A 17,583-nucleotide genomic window follows, 5' to 3' on the forward strand; every position below is an offset into this window, starting at 1 on the left:
CAGGTAGACTGGTTGCTAGCAGGCCTGAGGTTTGTGGTCTTGGTTAGGTTAAGGAGTGGGGAACAGGAAAGGAGGGTCCGCTATAGAGATGGGATTCTGGGCTAGGAAAAACGAACATTGAGACAGCTGTTGCTGACAGGATAGCAGGGCACTACTGCCTGGGGATTGGGCTGAGTGTCAGTGGGACAGGCAGGTAGCAAGCTAGCTGCATCAGGACATGCAGGTGGGCTTTTAGTGGTCTGGGGCAAAGCCACGGAGAAGGGGCAGCTACGGAGACAGGACCGCTCTAGAAGATGACCTGGGAGATGAGACCTCGTGGCAGAAACCTTACTAAACCTAACCTGATCTAACCGGCAGTTGATGAAGCTTTCAAAGTCAAACATGGCTAGCCCCTCAATGGCTTTTACCCCAGACCACCAACCTGCCTGTCCCACTGACACTAAGCCTGATCCTGTCGGTTGTGCCCATGTCATAGAGGTTTGTGATCCAGGGCAAAGCCACGGAGAAGGGGCAGCTACAGAGACAGGATGCCTGTACATTTTTTAATGTATGTTTTTTTTTTTTTAAATTAATTTTCTATTTTTTAATGTATTTTTTAGATATTTAACTTTTCTATTTTTTATGTATTTAACTTTCCTATTTTTTATGCATTTCATTTTTCTATTTTTTTTATATATGTATTTCTTTTAGATATTTAACTTTTCTATTTTTATATGTATTTTTCATTTAGATATTTAACCAAAACCACAAACCTCAGGCCTGCTAGCAACCAGTCTACTAGCTTCCAGCCTTTCCCCCGGACCACTAACATGCTACCTGCCTGTCCCGCCACCACTCAGCCTGATCCCCAGTCGGTCATACCCACCAAATTCCTTCCTGAAACACCAAAAACCCTCTGGCTCTGCTATCTTGTAATAACAGCTATTTCTGTGGTGGTTTTCCTTTCCTGTCTCCATAGCTGCCGCTTCTCTGTGGCTGACGTCTCGAGCAGCCCCATCACATAGCAGACCCTCCTTTCCTGTTCCCCAACCCTTACCCTATCCTGTCTCTGTAGTTTACCCTTCTCCATGGCTTTGCCCTGGACCACAAACCTGCATGTCATGCTGCAGCGAGCAGGCAAGACCGACTGGGGATCAGGCTCAGTGATGGCGGGACAGGCAGGTAGCATGTTAGTGGTCCGGGGGAAAGGCTGAGAGCTAGTAGACTGGTTGCTAGCAGGCCTGAGGTTTGTGGTCTTGGTTACGTTAAGGGGTGGGGAACAGGAAAGGAGGGTCCGCTAGGTAGCATGCTAGACACAGAAGGGGCGGAGACAGGACCGCTGTACTTTTTTAATGTATTTTTTTTTTTAGATATTTAACTTACATTTAACATTTCTATAATTTATGTAGTTTTTTAGATCTCTAACTTTTCTATTTTGATATTTTTTTTAGATATTTAACTTCTATTTTTTATATGTAATGATTTTAAATATTAAACTTTTCTATTCTATATGTATTTTTTTTAGATATTTAACTTTTCTAGTTTTTATGAGTATCCTCTCATCAGTCCTATCTTCTTCAATCCTATGCCCAAGTATTTTTTTAGAAAGGAGGAGATGCTCCCCTGTGGTGGTTTGATGCTCTCTTCCCTCCCCTGTGATTGTTTCATCCTCTCTTTCATCTCCAGCATTTCTTTCCTGCTCTGCTCATAAACTTTTTTCTTTACCTTCTCATTCTTCGCACACCATTTCTCCCAATCCTCTGTTATTTTTTTCCACCTCTTCAGTTTCTTCTGTCTTCTTTTCTCCAAATCTTTCTCCTCTCTTTCCATGTTCTTCTTATATAACTTCAGTCTTTCTTCCATCTGCTTCTTTGCATTTTCTTCGTCACTCCGTTTTTTTTCCTCTACTTTCTGCTTTCTTCTTTTTTCCCAAAATTTCTCAATTTTTACTTTCAATTTTTCTGTCAGCCTATTCTGCTTTTTGAGTGCTTCTCTAGCCTCCTTCTCTTTTCTCACCTCCCTCTCCTGCATGTACTTCAACTTCTTTTCCCCTTTTTTAATCATGGACTTCGCAATTCTTACATCACATCTAAGTAAATATTTCTTGTCCATCTCCATTTTTTTCCTCCACCTCTCTTCCTTCACTTCCTCAGGCACCTTGAAGAGATAAATTGTGAATTTTTTTTTCTTCCCTTTCTTCAGCAACTTCTCCAATTTCTCCTGTCGCTTCATCAGCTCATATTGTTTTCTCAACTCCGCATGTCGTTTAATCCAGTGCTCCAGTAATTCTTGTACCATTTCTTTCTCTGTCTTCTCTATAGGAAAAGTATAGACGAAAGGCTTGTCATTGGAGGAAGAGCTCTCACTCCTTGGTCTGCGTAACTTCCTGCTGGTCCAGGGCTCGTCCTCACCAGATGAAGGGCTCTCACTCCTTGGTCTAGGGTGTTTTCTACTGTTGCAGGACTCGTCCTCACTGGAGGAAGAGCTCTCACTCCTAGGTCTGTGGTACTTCCTGCTGGTGCAGGGCTCGTCCTTGCTGGACGAAGGACTCTTAGTCTTTGGTCCGGAGTATTTCCTGCTGGTGCAGGGCTCGTCCTTGCTGGACGAAGGACTCTCATTCCTTGGTCTGAGGTATTTCCTGCTGGTGCAGGGCTCGTCATCGCTGGACGAAGAGCTCACACTCCTTGCTCCGCGGTACTTCCTGCTGGTGCAGGGCTCGGCATCGCTGGACGAAGGACTCTCATTCCTTGGTCTGGAGTATTTCCTGCTGGTGCAGGGCTCGTCCTTGCTGGACGAAGGACTCTCATTCCTTGGTCTGAGGTATTTCCTGCTGGTGCAGGGCTCGTCATCGCTGGACGAAGAGCTCACACTCCTTGCTCCGCGGTACTTACTGCTGGTGCAGGGCTCGTCATCTCCATACCCACGCTCGTCGTCTTCCCTGGTGGTGGGAGGACCAAGTTCTCCAGGAGACGAAGGTTTCTCAGCCCAGTGCTCGTCGTCTTCCCTGGTAGTGGGAGGACCAAGGTCTCCAGGAGACGAAGGTTTCTCAGCCCCGTGCTCGTGGTCTACCCCGGTGGTGGGAGGACCAAGGTCTCCAGGAGACGAAGGTTTCTCAGCCCCGTGCTCGTGGTCTACCCCGGTGGTGGGAGGACCAAGGTCTCCAGGAGACGAAGGTTTCTCAGCCCTTCGTCTGATTTGAAATCGTCCAAACAAGGATTTAAACATTTTCTGTATGACTTCGAATGCCAACACTGTGTAACTGCAGACACAAACACACAGCAATTATTTGCTGTATTAAGTCCTACAATTCACACAACCACAACAAAACTACAAAAAGTAATTTACCTATCAGAAAAGTGTGTGAAAAGTAAATGTACTCCTTCCCCAACAAAACACAGCTCTGCTGTAAAGTGTTACTTACCTCTTCAAGGTCTCCATGATGATGATGTCATGGCTTTCATCATGTCATGGCTTTCATGTTGCCATTCCATGATGATGTCATGGCTTTCATGTTGTCATTCCATGATGATGTCATGGTTTCCATCATGGCATTCCATGATGATGTCATGGCTTCCATGATATCATTCCATGATGTCACTCTTCCATTCCATTCCACTACTGGCAGAATTATCTACAAACAATGGTGAGATGTGAATAAGTGCATTTAAATCAAACCAAAATCAAATCAAAACTTACACAAATACTGTATCTAAAAATAAAGTGGAGATACTTTTATTAGGGCCCGAGCAGGCAACGACCTGCGAGGTCCCTATTGTATTTATTTGTGTATTTCCTTATCATGTCACTTTCTGCTCCACAAAATAGCAAAAAATAAGATTGTTCTCCAAAATACATTCTGACACTTTTTTGCTCCCAAAACACTGACATTTTATAATAACCATCACTTATAATTGGTTAACTGATTGAATATTATTTTTACTGTATACAAACAATTAAATGATAATAAGTAATGTGTAATAATTATAAATAATGCTGTAATTTATTGTTGCAAACATTATAAACCTCTAAGGAATTGTTTGTAAAACATCTGTAACAAATGTCTTCTTATGAATTAAAGTAATGAATTGCAGTAAACACAGCGGACCCAAAAGCTTAAACACAGTGTCTTGGCCAACATTAGCAGCTAACATTAAAAACTAAATGCAAGCATTGCCACTAGCTCCCGTTAGCATGCTGGGCTAACTCCATTAGCATTCCAGGCTAGCGCTTAGTAAGTTCTTGCCTAGCCTGTAATGGTCTGCTGTGTTTACTAAGAAGACATTTGTTGATTATATATTAAGACTTATTAAGAGTCAATGTTTTGTTTATTGTAAAAAGTAAAAATAGCTATATAGGTTGCAATTTCATTAATATTATTATGTAACCTGTTGTATTTGGTTTAATCATTTCAAGTTTATGACCTTTGGTCATTTTGCAATGAAATAAAGGAAGAGCAAGGATAAAACACAAGTTATTGCTTCATTGTGTTTCCTGTCAAGCCTTTTTGGAGGGCTGAATTTTTTAATAATAATAATACATTACATTTACAGGTATATAGCGCTTTTAAAGGTACTCAGAGTCGCTTAACATGACAGGAAATTAGACACACACAAACACAAAATACAGAAGAAAACAACTAAACAGAGATGAGAGATTATGAGTTCAGGTATTGTAAGCTATTTTGAAAAGGTGGGTTTTGAGTTGGTTTTTGAAGGCGTGGAGGGAGTCGGAATTAAATCCGAACATTATCCGTGAAGAGAACACTTCTCTAACGTGCCGGACGCCAACGAATGTGAGCATTTGCCCACTCAGGTCGGTTACAATGACGAACTTCAGTCAGGTCGAGACCCCGATGAGGACAAGCATGCAGATGAGCTTCCCTGAGACGGTTTCTGACAGTTTGTGCAGACATTCTTTGGTTATGCAAACCAATTGTTTCAGCAGTTGTCCGGGTGGCTGGTCTCAGATGATCCTGGAGGTGAACATGCTGGATGTGGTCCTGGGCTGGTGTGGTGACATGTGGTCTGCAGTCGTGAGGCCAGTTGGATGTACTGCCAAATGCTCTGAAACGCCTTTAGAGACAGCTTATGGTAGAGAAATGAACATTTAATTGTTGGGCAACATCTCTGGTGGACACTCCTGCAGTCAGCATGCCATTTGCATGCTCACTCAAAACTTGCAACATCTGTGGCATTGTGCTGTGTGATAAAACTGCACATTTGTGTGTGGCCTTTTATTGTAGCCAGCCTAAGGCACACCTGTGCAATAATCATGCTGTCTAATCAATATCTTGATATGCCACACCTGTAAGGTCGGATGGATTATCTCGGCAAAGGGTAAGTGCTCACTATCAAAGATTTAGACAGATTTGTGAACAATATTTGAGAGAAATGGCTATTTTGAGTACATAGAAAACATTTTAAATTTGGGTTTGTAAAAAAAAAAAAAGGGGGAGTAAAAACAAAAGTGTTCCGTTTATATTTTTGTTCAGTGTAGTTATTTCGGTAACACTTTCTATGAAGACTACATCTATAGTGCATTATGAGCGCATTCATAGTGAATTATAATGCTCATTATAATCAATCATAATGCATTATGACTGCACTCATAAACACATACAAAGCTTCATGATGCACTATATCAACAGTTATAAATATAGCTTATAATGACTTATAAATCCAAGTGTCTTATGAGTGCTCTTGACTGGTTATAAACTACAGGCTGACTGATGAGGCTTATAATACATTACAACTACTCATACCCCTCTATACACACACCTCAACAATCAATTGTTATAAGGACTCATAGGATGCCATAAGTATAAATAAATGATCAATGTATGCTTTAAGTAAAGTGAGGTTCATATAGACGCATCTATAATGCAGTATAGCTAATCATGATGAATCATGATTAGCTATACTGCAGCTGTCAGCCTGTAGTTTATAACCAGTCAAGAGCACTCATAAGACACTTGGATTTATAAGTCATTATAAGCTATATTTATAACTGTTGATATAGTGCATCATGAAGCTTTATATGTGTTTATGAATGCAGTCATAATGCATTATGATTGATTATAATGAGCATTATAATTCACTATGAATGCGCTCATAATGCACTATAGATGTAGTCTTCATAGAAAGTGTTACTGTTATTTCTATGATTGAGACATACTGAGTCTTTTTCTGGCATATGAAATACAACCCTGATTCCCCCTAGAAATTGGGAAGATGTCTCAAACATAGTTTAAACAAATAATTTGCTTATCCTTTCGGACATATACTCAATTGAAAGCTGTACAGAGACATAAAACAAACTGATAAACTTCAGATTTGGGCGTCTACTACTGGTACTGGAATGCACCCAGACAATGCCACAGCAGACTGAGGCGGAAGATTATTGAAAAGCCACTGAAACAAGTCTTTTCATAATCTAATCACTGTGTTGCAATGTGGTCAGTGGTATCAGTGAATCGGTGAATTGATGCAGTAAGTCAATTTTAAGATAACCATTGTAATCGTCCTGCTAATGGTTTTCTAATGGAGGTGTCTCTGTTACCAGTAAACATTAGCATTTACATGATCCTCTGAAATGAATTTAATTTTTTCATGCCCTGGGTGGATCATTTCCACTAAAATAGTCATGCTGAATGTAATGCATTTCGCAATCTCTGTTATTATTGCTAATACGTTTTCAATGTCCCTTGCTGTTTTTCAATCTAATAGGATTTTCTCACCCCAGTGGTAAGGGTTTGGAGTCAATCTCTAAGATTTTATGGCAAATATGAAGCTCCGCAAAAAGCATAAAATGTTTCTGATTGCCTTCAAAAACCACTGTCGCTCTGATGAAATTATTTGTCTCCTCATGTGTGACATTGAAGTCTATCCGAAGGGCACCAATATAATCTTTTCCCTCACATTACTGTGCTTTTCTATAACCTTCCACATGAAGACGGCTTTTGTTCCTGACACTGGCAAAACCTTGATTTGTTTCCTATCAGATAAAAAATGATAATGGAATAGAGGGGAGCGGTGATGACATGGGAATATGTATTGGCCTGTGAATGAAGAGTCTTACGGGCCCATAAAGCATGCATTTCATTTTGATGGCATTCGAATGTTCATGTTTTGTTGCTGATAGGAGGTGAAAGGTGCCTTTGACTATCACATTCACACATTGAGGTCATCTATTGTAACTATTTAAGGTCCCATGTTGTCAAAAGTGAGATTTCCATGTCCTATTTTTATGATAAAACAGGTCAAGATGCCATATGAATACTGTGAAAGTACACTCAATCCACTGAAAATTGCACATAGCCTTTATTCAGCAACTGTGCCTTTTAAGTGGTAGGTGGTAGATGCTAGTTACCAGAAGGCATCATTGGATTACCCTGAGGTGGAGCCGCTGTGTCAAGTTCACGCCCATACACCTCCTGACCAATCACGAGTCAAGTACAGCTGTCAATCATGATGTTACACCCACTACACCTAACCAAACTAACCATCATTCTGTGTGTTCTAGCAGCCCCCATTAACCCCCTTGACTCCAAGCTGTTTCAAGGCATTTTTTACTCACTGTGGCCTTGTATTTCACTGTAATATATAAATACTGTGTGTATATACAGTACAGGCCAAAAGTTTGGACACACCCATCTCATTCAATGTGTTTTTCTTTATTTTCATGACTATTTACATTGTAGATTCTCACTGAAGGCATCAAAACTATGAATGAACACATATGGAATTAGGTACTTAACAAAAAAAGTGTGAAATAACTGAAAACATGTCTTGTATTTTAGATTCCTCAAAGTAGCCACCTTTTGCTTACTAGAATATAGGACATGTTTTCAGTTATTTCACACTTTTTGGTTAAGTACATAATTCCACATGTGTTCATTAATAGTTTTGATGAATTTACAATGGAAATAGTCATGAAAATAAAGGAAACGCATTGAATGAGAAGGTGTGTCCAAACTTTTGGCCTGTACTGTATATACATACAGTCATGGAAAAACTTGTTAGACCATTGTTTTCTTCAGTTTTTCGTTCATTTTAATATCTGGTACAACTAAAGGTACATTTGTTTGGACAAATATAATGATAACAACAAAAATAGGTCATAAGAGTTTAATTTAAGAGCTGACATCTAGACATTTTCCATGGTTTTCTTGATAATAACAAAAATCATTATCAAGAAAACCATGGGAAATGGCTAGATATCAGCCCTGTACCTCTATGTAAACAGCCTGCAGTTCTGTCTGATTTTCAGTAAATATTTGACCGTTTGTCTCAGCAGAATCAATCACGGCTTCATGGCAGAACTGAATGTTTTTAACAGGATCAAGTTATAATCAACGGTTTATTCTTGGTGACGTTTTAAATGAGACATGTAGAATAAAGTGATTTTTACAGAAATATCATAATTTGGTTACTTTTTTGAACAGAAACTTTAGAAACCTGATGATCCAAAACTCACTTTTCAAATCCCCTGGGCCGATGGGGTTCAGAGGGCTGAACAAGCTGTCAGGACTTCTGTAAGGTTGTGTCACAACTATCCTATATATATGTAGAAACTTGAGCTACAGTGCTCTTACAGTCTTTCCCCGGCTGCAATGACTTGCATGAATTGAATTCAGACAAAGGGTGAACACAGGTACACTACTGGTCAAAAGTTTTAGAACACTCCAACTTTTCCAGAATTTAATTGAAAATGATGCAGTTTAATGTCTCAGTGTACTCTGAAATGAATGCACATTTGCAACATTTAAAATTCTTTATTGAGCATGATAGTGTTTCGAAAGTAAAAAAAAGATTCAAAATCACATTTTATGTTGGACTAAAGGACTAAAAAAAGACACAAAATGACAAAAAAAAAGACACAAAATGACCAACAAAAAGACACTAAATGACTAAAAAAAGACACAAAATGACTTACAATGACACGAAAATAATAAAAAAAATGGACAAAATAGCCCAAGACTCCATAGAGTTAAGTTGTTAACCCATTTCTTGTTCCCTGTAAAAAAGGCCGACTTGTATAATTCTGAAATGTACATTATTTTCAAGTTTTGGTTAACCTTACCTGTTTTTTTATTTACCATTGGCAGTTCACCACTTACCTTTGTACCCTTTCAAGCTGTTCATTTGACTTGAACTGCTTGAATTTCAATAAAAAACTGGAAAAATTGGGGTGTTCTAAAACTTTTGACCGGTAGTGTATATTAAGATTAAGATTAATTACTTTATTAATCCCACGATGGGGAAATTCAACCTCTGCATTTAACCCATCCTTTTTTTTTACACACAAGTGAACAGTCCTTGACTGTCAGTACCGGGATTCGAACCCAGTACTTATATTCAGACACAATATAAGAAAAACAAAGTAATTTTTGATCATTAAAACATATAAATATGTTTTAGTAAATGAGCGAAATATGTAGTCGAATGTAAGGTTTTACTTACAGTGTTGGCTCCAACAAGCAGTATTTCCTTTTTGGAAGCTGTGTGTGCATCAGCAGAAGCCTGCAGAGGGGTATGAAAGTGAGAGCAAACCTTAATAACCTTCTAGTGGCAATAACATCAATTAGCCACACACTGAACCCCCCCCCTCCACAACAGTGATTAGAGGTACTTCAAGGCCAAGGAGCATTTTATATTACATTTATTTAGTAGGGTCACGTGCTGAGGAACATTAGCAGCTCTTTATTTGATTTGGGGGAAGTTTACACTGCAGCAGCCCCAGCCAAACTCCAAGCTAGTGTTACATTTGCCAAACACAGACCCTGGGTTACATAGGATGACTTGTACAGGTGTATTGAGCAGCGATGGCATCATTCACTAGTGGCTTGTGGGTAGATATTAGTCCCTCTCCCTCTCTTCTACTGCCGGGAGCAAGCTGGGGTCGCAAATGACTGCGGTTGCCAGGCGCTCATATTTTACCTTCTCATTAGCAGTAAAGGAGTACGAGGTAATTACTGTGTTGGAGTGGCAGCTCAGCTCTGAGGTAAGGGATGGAAGCTCCAAATAATGAGATGTGTATTTTACTGAGGCTGGAACCCCAGCCTAGGCGACAAGCTGACGGAGAGTTATCTAACCGCTAAACTGTGCAAGAAAATGTGTGCGTTTGTATGCACGCGCGTGTGATTTAGTCTTAGATAATAAATAATACAAAGGCCCTTTTATGTAAACACCCCAGAAGTTGAACACTCAACCAATTATTTATAAAGAGACATAGATCTGCAGGCCTGAGGAGGGGGTGACAATAAAAGTGTGCTACATGCATTTAAGACAAAAGAAGCAAGCAGTGATAAACCTTTATGTTTCTGCTGCAGTGTTATACCCTGAATCCATGTTCAGGTGCATAGTAGGGCTGGGCGATATGGACCAAAAGTCATATCCTGATACATTTAGGCTGAATATTGATATACAATTTATATCCTGATATTTTTATCGCAAAGTGAGAGCAAATATTCAGTCAAAGTCAAAGCCAAATATGACATGTCACAAGTAGTTTTATTAAAACTGTTTTTTTAAGGGAACATAAATACTGTTTAACAACAGGAGCACCTTTTTTTTTTTTTTTTTTTTTTTTTTTAAATCAAAGCTCCATGAAGCTCACATTTAAACAAAAAAATATCTTAAATAAAAGCCGCAGCTTGCCTGGAGCAAGGATCACAGCGTGATATGATCTAATTCCATCTCACATTTAAAAATATATCGATATATTTTTTATATTGCCCAGCCCTAGATCAAGCCAGTTGTATTTAAAGGGGGAGTAAATAAGAATTCAATATGTAGCCCTGTCACACATGTGCTGAAGGCCTGCAGAAGCCAAACTTTCATAAGTTTCACATAAATCAGGACAATTTGACACCTAATTCAAATTCCTAACACAGCAGCCACTTATTCACTTATCAGACAAAGTCTACAGTGGCAGCAACAATAGCTCATAATGACTTGTCAGGGCATGATGATCTGACATTGTGTCAGAGATTTTTTTTTAGGGCAACCAATGCCACCAGGTTCCAACCCAAGGTGTCTTCAGTTATTTTAAATTTAATGGTTGAATGGCTCGAGTTCTGCCGAAGCCGGAGCCACGGTCACCTCGGGAATACATTTCTAATCCAAAGCTTCAACATTTTTATCTGAAATTGTGTTGATTTCGTTCTGTGGTCAGTTATGGGTATTTCTTTGCCCACAGGAATACACAGATTGAAAGCTGAGACTGAAATGAAAACAGCAGAAAATCTTCTTTTATGCAGACCGAAGAGAGATTCAGATTGGTTTATTCCCATATAGAAATTGCTGCCCGAAACGTGCTGGAACAAGACAAAGATGGACGCACTTCTAGATTTCATGCACAGAAGTGGAATCTGTCTCTTGCTATTGTGCTCTCCTAAAGGTTTCCTCACCTGTGTCGCTGTTCATTGCATCACTTCTGACAAGGAGATATTGTTGCTCAAAACAGTAATTTATTCATAGTAAAAAGGCTTTGGCCCAAGCACAATAAGGAGAATCTGTTCGTTCGTGTTTTGCTCTACTCCTCCATGGGTGATTTGTTTTTCTATACAGGCAAAGTCGCTTTTATTCACAAAATATTTCCAAAACATTGATCTTACTGCCCATGTGTGGGTCTTTAAGTATCACTTAAAGTATCACTGCAATATGATTTCCTGTCACTTCATCTTTCAGGGCTACTGTTGTACCCATAACCCCTCTGAATCATCACCACCACAAAGACCAGCATGTCCAGGAAAGTTTCCATTCACTATATGCTGGTTTTTACGTCTGTGCACAAAAGTACAAAGCTCTAAAGGTTAATTCAAACATTCAAATTCCAATACAACACAATAGGGGTTAGGGAAAAAATTGATAATGCATAGTATCTCGATATTTTGCGTGGCAATATTATCAGTTCAGTTCAGTTTGACTGAATACTTTGTTTGTCAGTCTGTATCAGCGATTGGCTGCACACTGACACAGTGAAAAGGGGGAAAAAAGCATCTTTTCACATCGGTGGCTGAAAATTTATGTTTTTTTTTTACACCAAACCAGAGCTGGTGATTGTTCCAAAAGTGGAAAGGCTGTTTTGGTGAGTTTCATTATATTAAATTGGAAGAAAGTGTTTTTTTTTTTTGTTGTTGTACAGTTGTATTTAGCAATTCAATAAGGAAAAGGGATGTATTAATATTTCCTTTCTTGAGTCTTTTTTCTTTATTTATAAGATTAAATAAGCCAAAAAGCCATCTCCCAGCTAGAGCTACTGGGGGGCATCATAAAATATGATGAAGCTGCATTCAAAAATAAAATGAGAAAAAAACATTTGGTACAGTGTCCTGTGTTCCCATCCTGATTGATTGGATTTGATCTTTCCTGACTGAAAAGAAACCATTACACTATGTTCTTAGATATAGTGTATGTGTAAATCCTTCAGTTTTTTGGCTGAGGTTTCTAAGTTTCAGTGAAGGAAAACCTTATTTCTTAAGGATAGAGCGATATTTTTGATTTGGACTTCCTCGGTTGTATTTCATTGTGCACCGGCACCTTAAACAACACCTCCCCACCAACGCCGCCCCCTGTGCTGTATCAATGCAGGGCTGATTTAATGCTCTGTGGCTGAATGGGAACAAATCCCTGCAGCCAGGTTCAAAAATCTTGTGAAAGGCCTGCTGTAGAGACTGGAAGTTGTTAGAGCAGAATAATATTTTCCATAGTTCTTAGGAATGAACCATTCAACAAATATATGTATATGTATGTACAGAGTGCTGCAGACATTTATTAGGTCATGTGTACAGGCAGCGAAAAACAAGCTATATTTATGAATTTCACCGTCTGCTGTAATGTGCCCGCCGCCATCTTGCTGACGTAGTAGTGATTGACAGTCAAGCAAAGTTTAAAAGGGCGGATTTCTGTGTTGGAGGTCGTGGTGGTGGATGACTTTCTCCCAGGAGAGTGTGAAAACAAAAGCCAACCATTTTTAACTTAAGTTACGTTCTTTACCTAAGTTACGTGAATCACGTTTTTGAATGTAACTTGCGTTTTTCCATAAATTGCGGAAGTCACGTGACCCTTGTAACTACTTCATTTCCGTCATTTCCGCAGATTTATTTTCTGTTTCAACTGTTTAAACTTAAAACCTAGGTCAGTGGTTTTACAACATAAATCCACAGAAACTGCAGTTTATTTTTTAAGTTGATTTCTTGGCATTGGCCTGGTCTCCTTGACTAAAAGCCAACAGGATTTTTCTGTTGGATTTTTAATTATTACAGAAAAAAAGCCCTGTGGCAAAAAAAAAAGTGTTATGTTCAGAAAGGTTATCTAAACAAATTGCCACCACTTTTATGAGTTTTTAAAGCTAACTTCAGGGTATAAACAAACTACAACACAGTCATCTGAGCTGATGGTGATGTTTATTTCCCCCACAGCCGCTGGAACTCACTGATGGTATTGACTGACTTATTTAATATTGTAGAACAAAGTGTGAAAAAACTTTTGGTAACACTTTCTATGAAGACTACATCTATAGTGCATTATGAGCGCATTCATAGTGAATTATAATACTCATTATAATCAATCATAATGCATTATGACTGCACTCATTAACACAAATAAAGCTTCATGATGCACTATATCAACAGTTATAAATATAGCTTATAGCTTATGCTGCATCATAAGTCATTCATTCAGTCAGACATTCCTAATCTTAGTGTAATTCTCTATATTTGGTATCTGACGAAATGACTTATGATGCAGCATAGCTTCTTTTAAATGCATGAAAATGTGTTACACTTTACTTAACGCCAACAATGAAACATCATGATTAGCTATACTGCATTATAGATGCGTCTATATGAACCTCACTTCACTTAAAGCATACATTGATCATTTATTTATACTTATGGCATCCTATGAGCCCTTATAACAATTGATTGTTGAGGTGTGTGTATAGAGGGGTATGAGTAGTTGTAATGTATTATAAGCCTCATCAGTCAGCCTGTAGTTTATAACCAGTCAAGAGCACTCATAAGACACTTGGATTTATAAGTCATTATAAGCTATATTTGTTGATATAGTGCATCATGAAGCTTTATATGTGTTTATGAATGCAGTCATAATGCATTATGATTGATTTTAATGAACATTATAATTCACTATGAATGCGCTCATAATGCACTATAGATGTAGTCTTCATAGAAAGTGTTACCAAACTTTTTAGCTCGTGTTAACCACAGACGTTATTTTAGGTATGTAACCAAAAACACATTTCTAAAAAAAAACATCAACTTTGAGACGAGGGAACTATATGTTCAGAAAAATGCTTTCCAGGATTAAGTACTCCTAAAACAACACCCTGTTGTTTGATCCTCCACGTCCTTTTGGCCACATCGTGTTTCAGTCTCTCTGCAGCGTCTCAACATCTATCCCAAAAAACTACTCAACCAAAGCGGTTATAACAAAGTTATGACAAAGCCTGTAGCTATAAACTCATCTGCTGTTGGTGATCCGGAGTTCTCAAACAAATGTCAAGGTTTAATTAAATGAACCGTGATTAAATGGAAATTGATTTATATATTCTGCAGGCTACTGGACACGCTATGTGGGGCTGATCCAAGTGACCAAGGTTTGCATGTGGGTCACAAGGCAGGAGGATTGCACATTAAGATGCTGATCTGACCTTTAGTGTTCCAAGGAATAGATGGAAGCTGTAGATCCATTAAGATGGAGCCTGTAATGAGACTACTAACACAGTGGTCATCGCGGGCAGCAAAAGACCTCTAACCCTGATCCTTCATCCACCCACACACACACACACACAATCTCACCACTACATAATGACTGCCTATGGCACAAGGATTACATTTACATTCTAAGATCTACATTCAGTGCAACAAAAACTAAATCAAACAGCAATTTCTCTAAGAAATGCACACATGCATTTATTTATTTATATACACACTTGGAAAAAATAAGTAGGTCACACTGTACTAACAAAGACCATTAACCTGGAAACCAAGGAAGGCAAATGTGGTCCTTGTTATTAGGGAATAAGTTCCCAGAAGTTTGCAAAACATGCTTGTGCAGCATCTGCAGTTATAAAAGGAGGGTTTGAAAGTTTCTTTCTAATAAAACTGTGCTCAGGCTTTCATTTGACTCCAGAAACCATGACAGACACGGACACACTTATCATTTATCAAACGAGCGTACGTCAGAAAGTGAGCATAAAGTGGCTGTATGATCATTTCTACGCAAGGCTTGACATTTATCAATTTGGACGTTAGAGGAGGGTACGATCAGATCTCAAGTCTGGTCTCAGCTCTTGTACGCAACTTTAATTTCGTAATTCCCTGCTGCAGTAAAATAAGAGGTTTTCTAAAGGGAGTCTGTTCACAAAATTAAAATGTAACAGCTAATAAAATTTGAAAAAGGCTAACGATGGCAACAACCGTACATAGTGGGGCCAGCTAACATTTGGGAACATCAATATAAGCCGTTTGTACATGCACGTGAAAAAACAGTGGACTTTCATCCAGGAAAATGAGGGCTTATGTCTTGTGTGTGAAAACAAAAGTTAATGACTTTTTAACGTAACTTTCGTTTTTCTACGCAACTATGGTACGCTGTTTGTGAATGCCATTTTTTTGCGTAACTTACATAAGTTATGTGGCTCACATTTTGTGAATCACATAACTTTTTATGTAACTTCCGTTTTGCGTAACTTCCGTGAGTCACGTCACCCTTGTAACTACTTCACTTCCAGCATTTACGTACATTTATTTACTGTTCAAACTGTCTTTTATTACACCTTACCAGGAAGTTTTTTGCCCTAAACCTGGGTCAGTGGTTTTGCTCATCGAAACTGCAGCCTTTTTACAACCGCGAACCTGTATATATAATGACGTGTGTGCTATTTATAGAATGCTCCGCTCTGTACCTTGAGCCACGAAATGCTTATATGTGTATACGTGTGTATGATTTCACTATACAGGGCTAATTTTTTAATTTTTTTTAATTTCTAATTTTTTTTTACTATACATTTGGACACCTTACTATATATTAGATTGGGTGTTTTGGGACACAGCAAGTCTTAAATAATACTATAATACCGTGAGCAAGCTTGCAATGTTCTTCTTGACTGTAGATGTATCAACAGCAACTGTCTATCAGTGGAATAATCAGTGAAATCAGTGACATAAAAAACTCGGATTAAGTTTTAAAAATTGCTTCTAGTGAGTCAAAAACTCCAAAGGGTACTTTAAAGTTCCTCTTTAAATAAGAATAAATGATAAAATATGAACACATCTCTTCAGGTTGTCTGTTTGGATAAGACTTCTACTCATCCATATTAGATAATGTTAATAGGGCTGAAGTGCGTACAATAATAAACCTGAAATCCAATTAGCTGCTCTATTAGTTAGTTATTTTCTACACCGTTGCTAGGTCAAATAATAATCAAAACAGTAAAATTAAATTAAGTTATTGTGGGCACTAAATGTGGACACCTCAGCCCAAGTATGTGCTGTTAAAAAGACATTAACTAATAACATTGTGAACTGTTAGCATACTATTTCCCATGCATATAAAACATGCAGGAATATAGAAATCTGTGAGCAACACAAGCACAGTGAAGTATTCCACTGTACTGCTTACGGTATTGTTTTAATGATAAATTCCACTTTGCGTATAAAGAGCAATTTAATATCGGACCTACTGCATAATTTACACGTAATCAGAAATGATTTACAGTTGGACAAAACGCGGCACACAGAGATATTGACCACGGCGCCGCAGACTGTACTCCCCCAGATTAATTCCAGCACCACGGACAGCAGCACCTTTTCAATCAGTGTCCGGATAATATTGGTAAAGCCGATGTGTTTGAAACAAATTACAGATGGGGGCATTTAATACACAGCCTCATACCCACAGATGGAATTGCATTTCATTGCGTTGTGTGAGCAGTCCCCTGCACCACACTGGCATTAAGTCTGCAGCGCGAGTATTATACTCTCAATATTTGACTTCCTGACACACTAACTAAGAAAGCGGCAGCATTACATCAGAGGAGAGCCATTACTCGTCGGTTGTGGAAGAGTGTTATGTGTGGCAATGACTTGTGTCATGTCCCATTAATAATGGTAATGATAGCATTAGGGGGGAGCTGTGGGATGTAATTCAAAGATCTGCCGGGTGCGAGTGACAAGGTCATTCTAAATGACAGTAAGCAGGCCTGACATCAGCTCACAAGGAGAAATGTGTCACGTTTTTTTTCCTTTTTTTTGGGCCCACGCAGAAACAAGACTTACTCTCAGCAGCGATGGTCTTATTAACATACGGCTCGGCTGATTTTATAGTTTCAGCTGTCTCTCATCAGCAGCAGGTGTTTGATGTCCAGAGGAAACATAACTGATGATGGCTGCTGCGGGGATTCAACTTTCAACTAAAAGCAGTCTCTGTTAGCATCATTCCGTCCTGCCAGGCCACATCTTCATCTCTTGGTTTCTTAGGAATTAAAATAAAAGGAGATCATTTACACTTTGCACATGTGCAAATCACAGTTTGGATTTTAATAGGATCGTTTTTATTCAGATGTACACATTTTTTTCCC

General features: G+C 38.7%; 1 protein-coding gene across 2 annotated transcripts in view; it reads right to left on the reverse strand.

The window, feature by feature from the left end:
- Positions 1-9,492, reverse strand: part of LOC131962946 (calponin homology domain-containing protein DDB_G0272472-like) — a 14,004-nt gene extending 4,512 nt beyond the window's left edge. The window contains exons 1-2 of one of the 2 annotated variants that reach the window (XM_059328061.1): positions 9,441-9,492; positions 1,299-3,610 (exon numbers count right to left, since the gene is read on the reverse strand). In XM_059328061.1, coding sequence (XP_059184044.1) covers positions 1,525-3,204 — 1,680 coding nt within the window. In that variant the 5' untranslated portion in view covers positions 3,205-3,610; positions 9,441-9,492 and the 3' untranslated portion in view covers positions 1,299-1,524. Of the gene's footprint in view, positions 1-1,298; positions 3,661-9,440 lie in introns of those variants that run through there. The other variant, XM_059328063.1, reaches the window with a different exon arrangement.
- Positions 9,493-17,583: the final 8,091 nt, after the last annotated feature.

Source organism: Centropristis striata, chromosome 24 (genome assembly GCF_030273125.1).
Source record: "Centropristis striata isolate RG_2023a ecotype Rhode Island chromosome 24, C.striata_1.0, whole genome shotgun sequence".
Lineage (NCBI taxonomy): Eukaryota > Metazoa > Chordata > Actinopteri > Perciformes > Serranidae > Centropristis > Centropristis striata.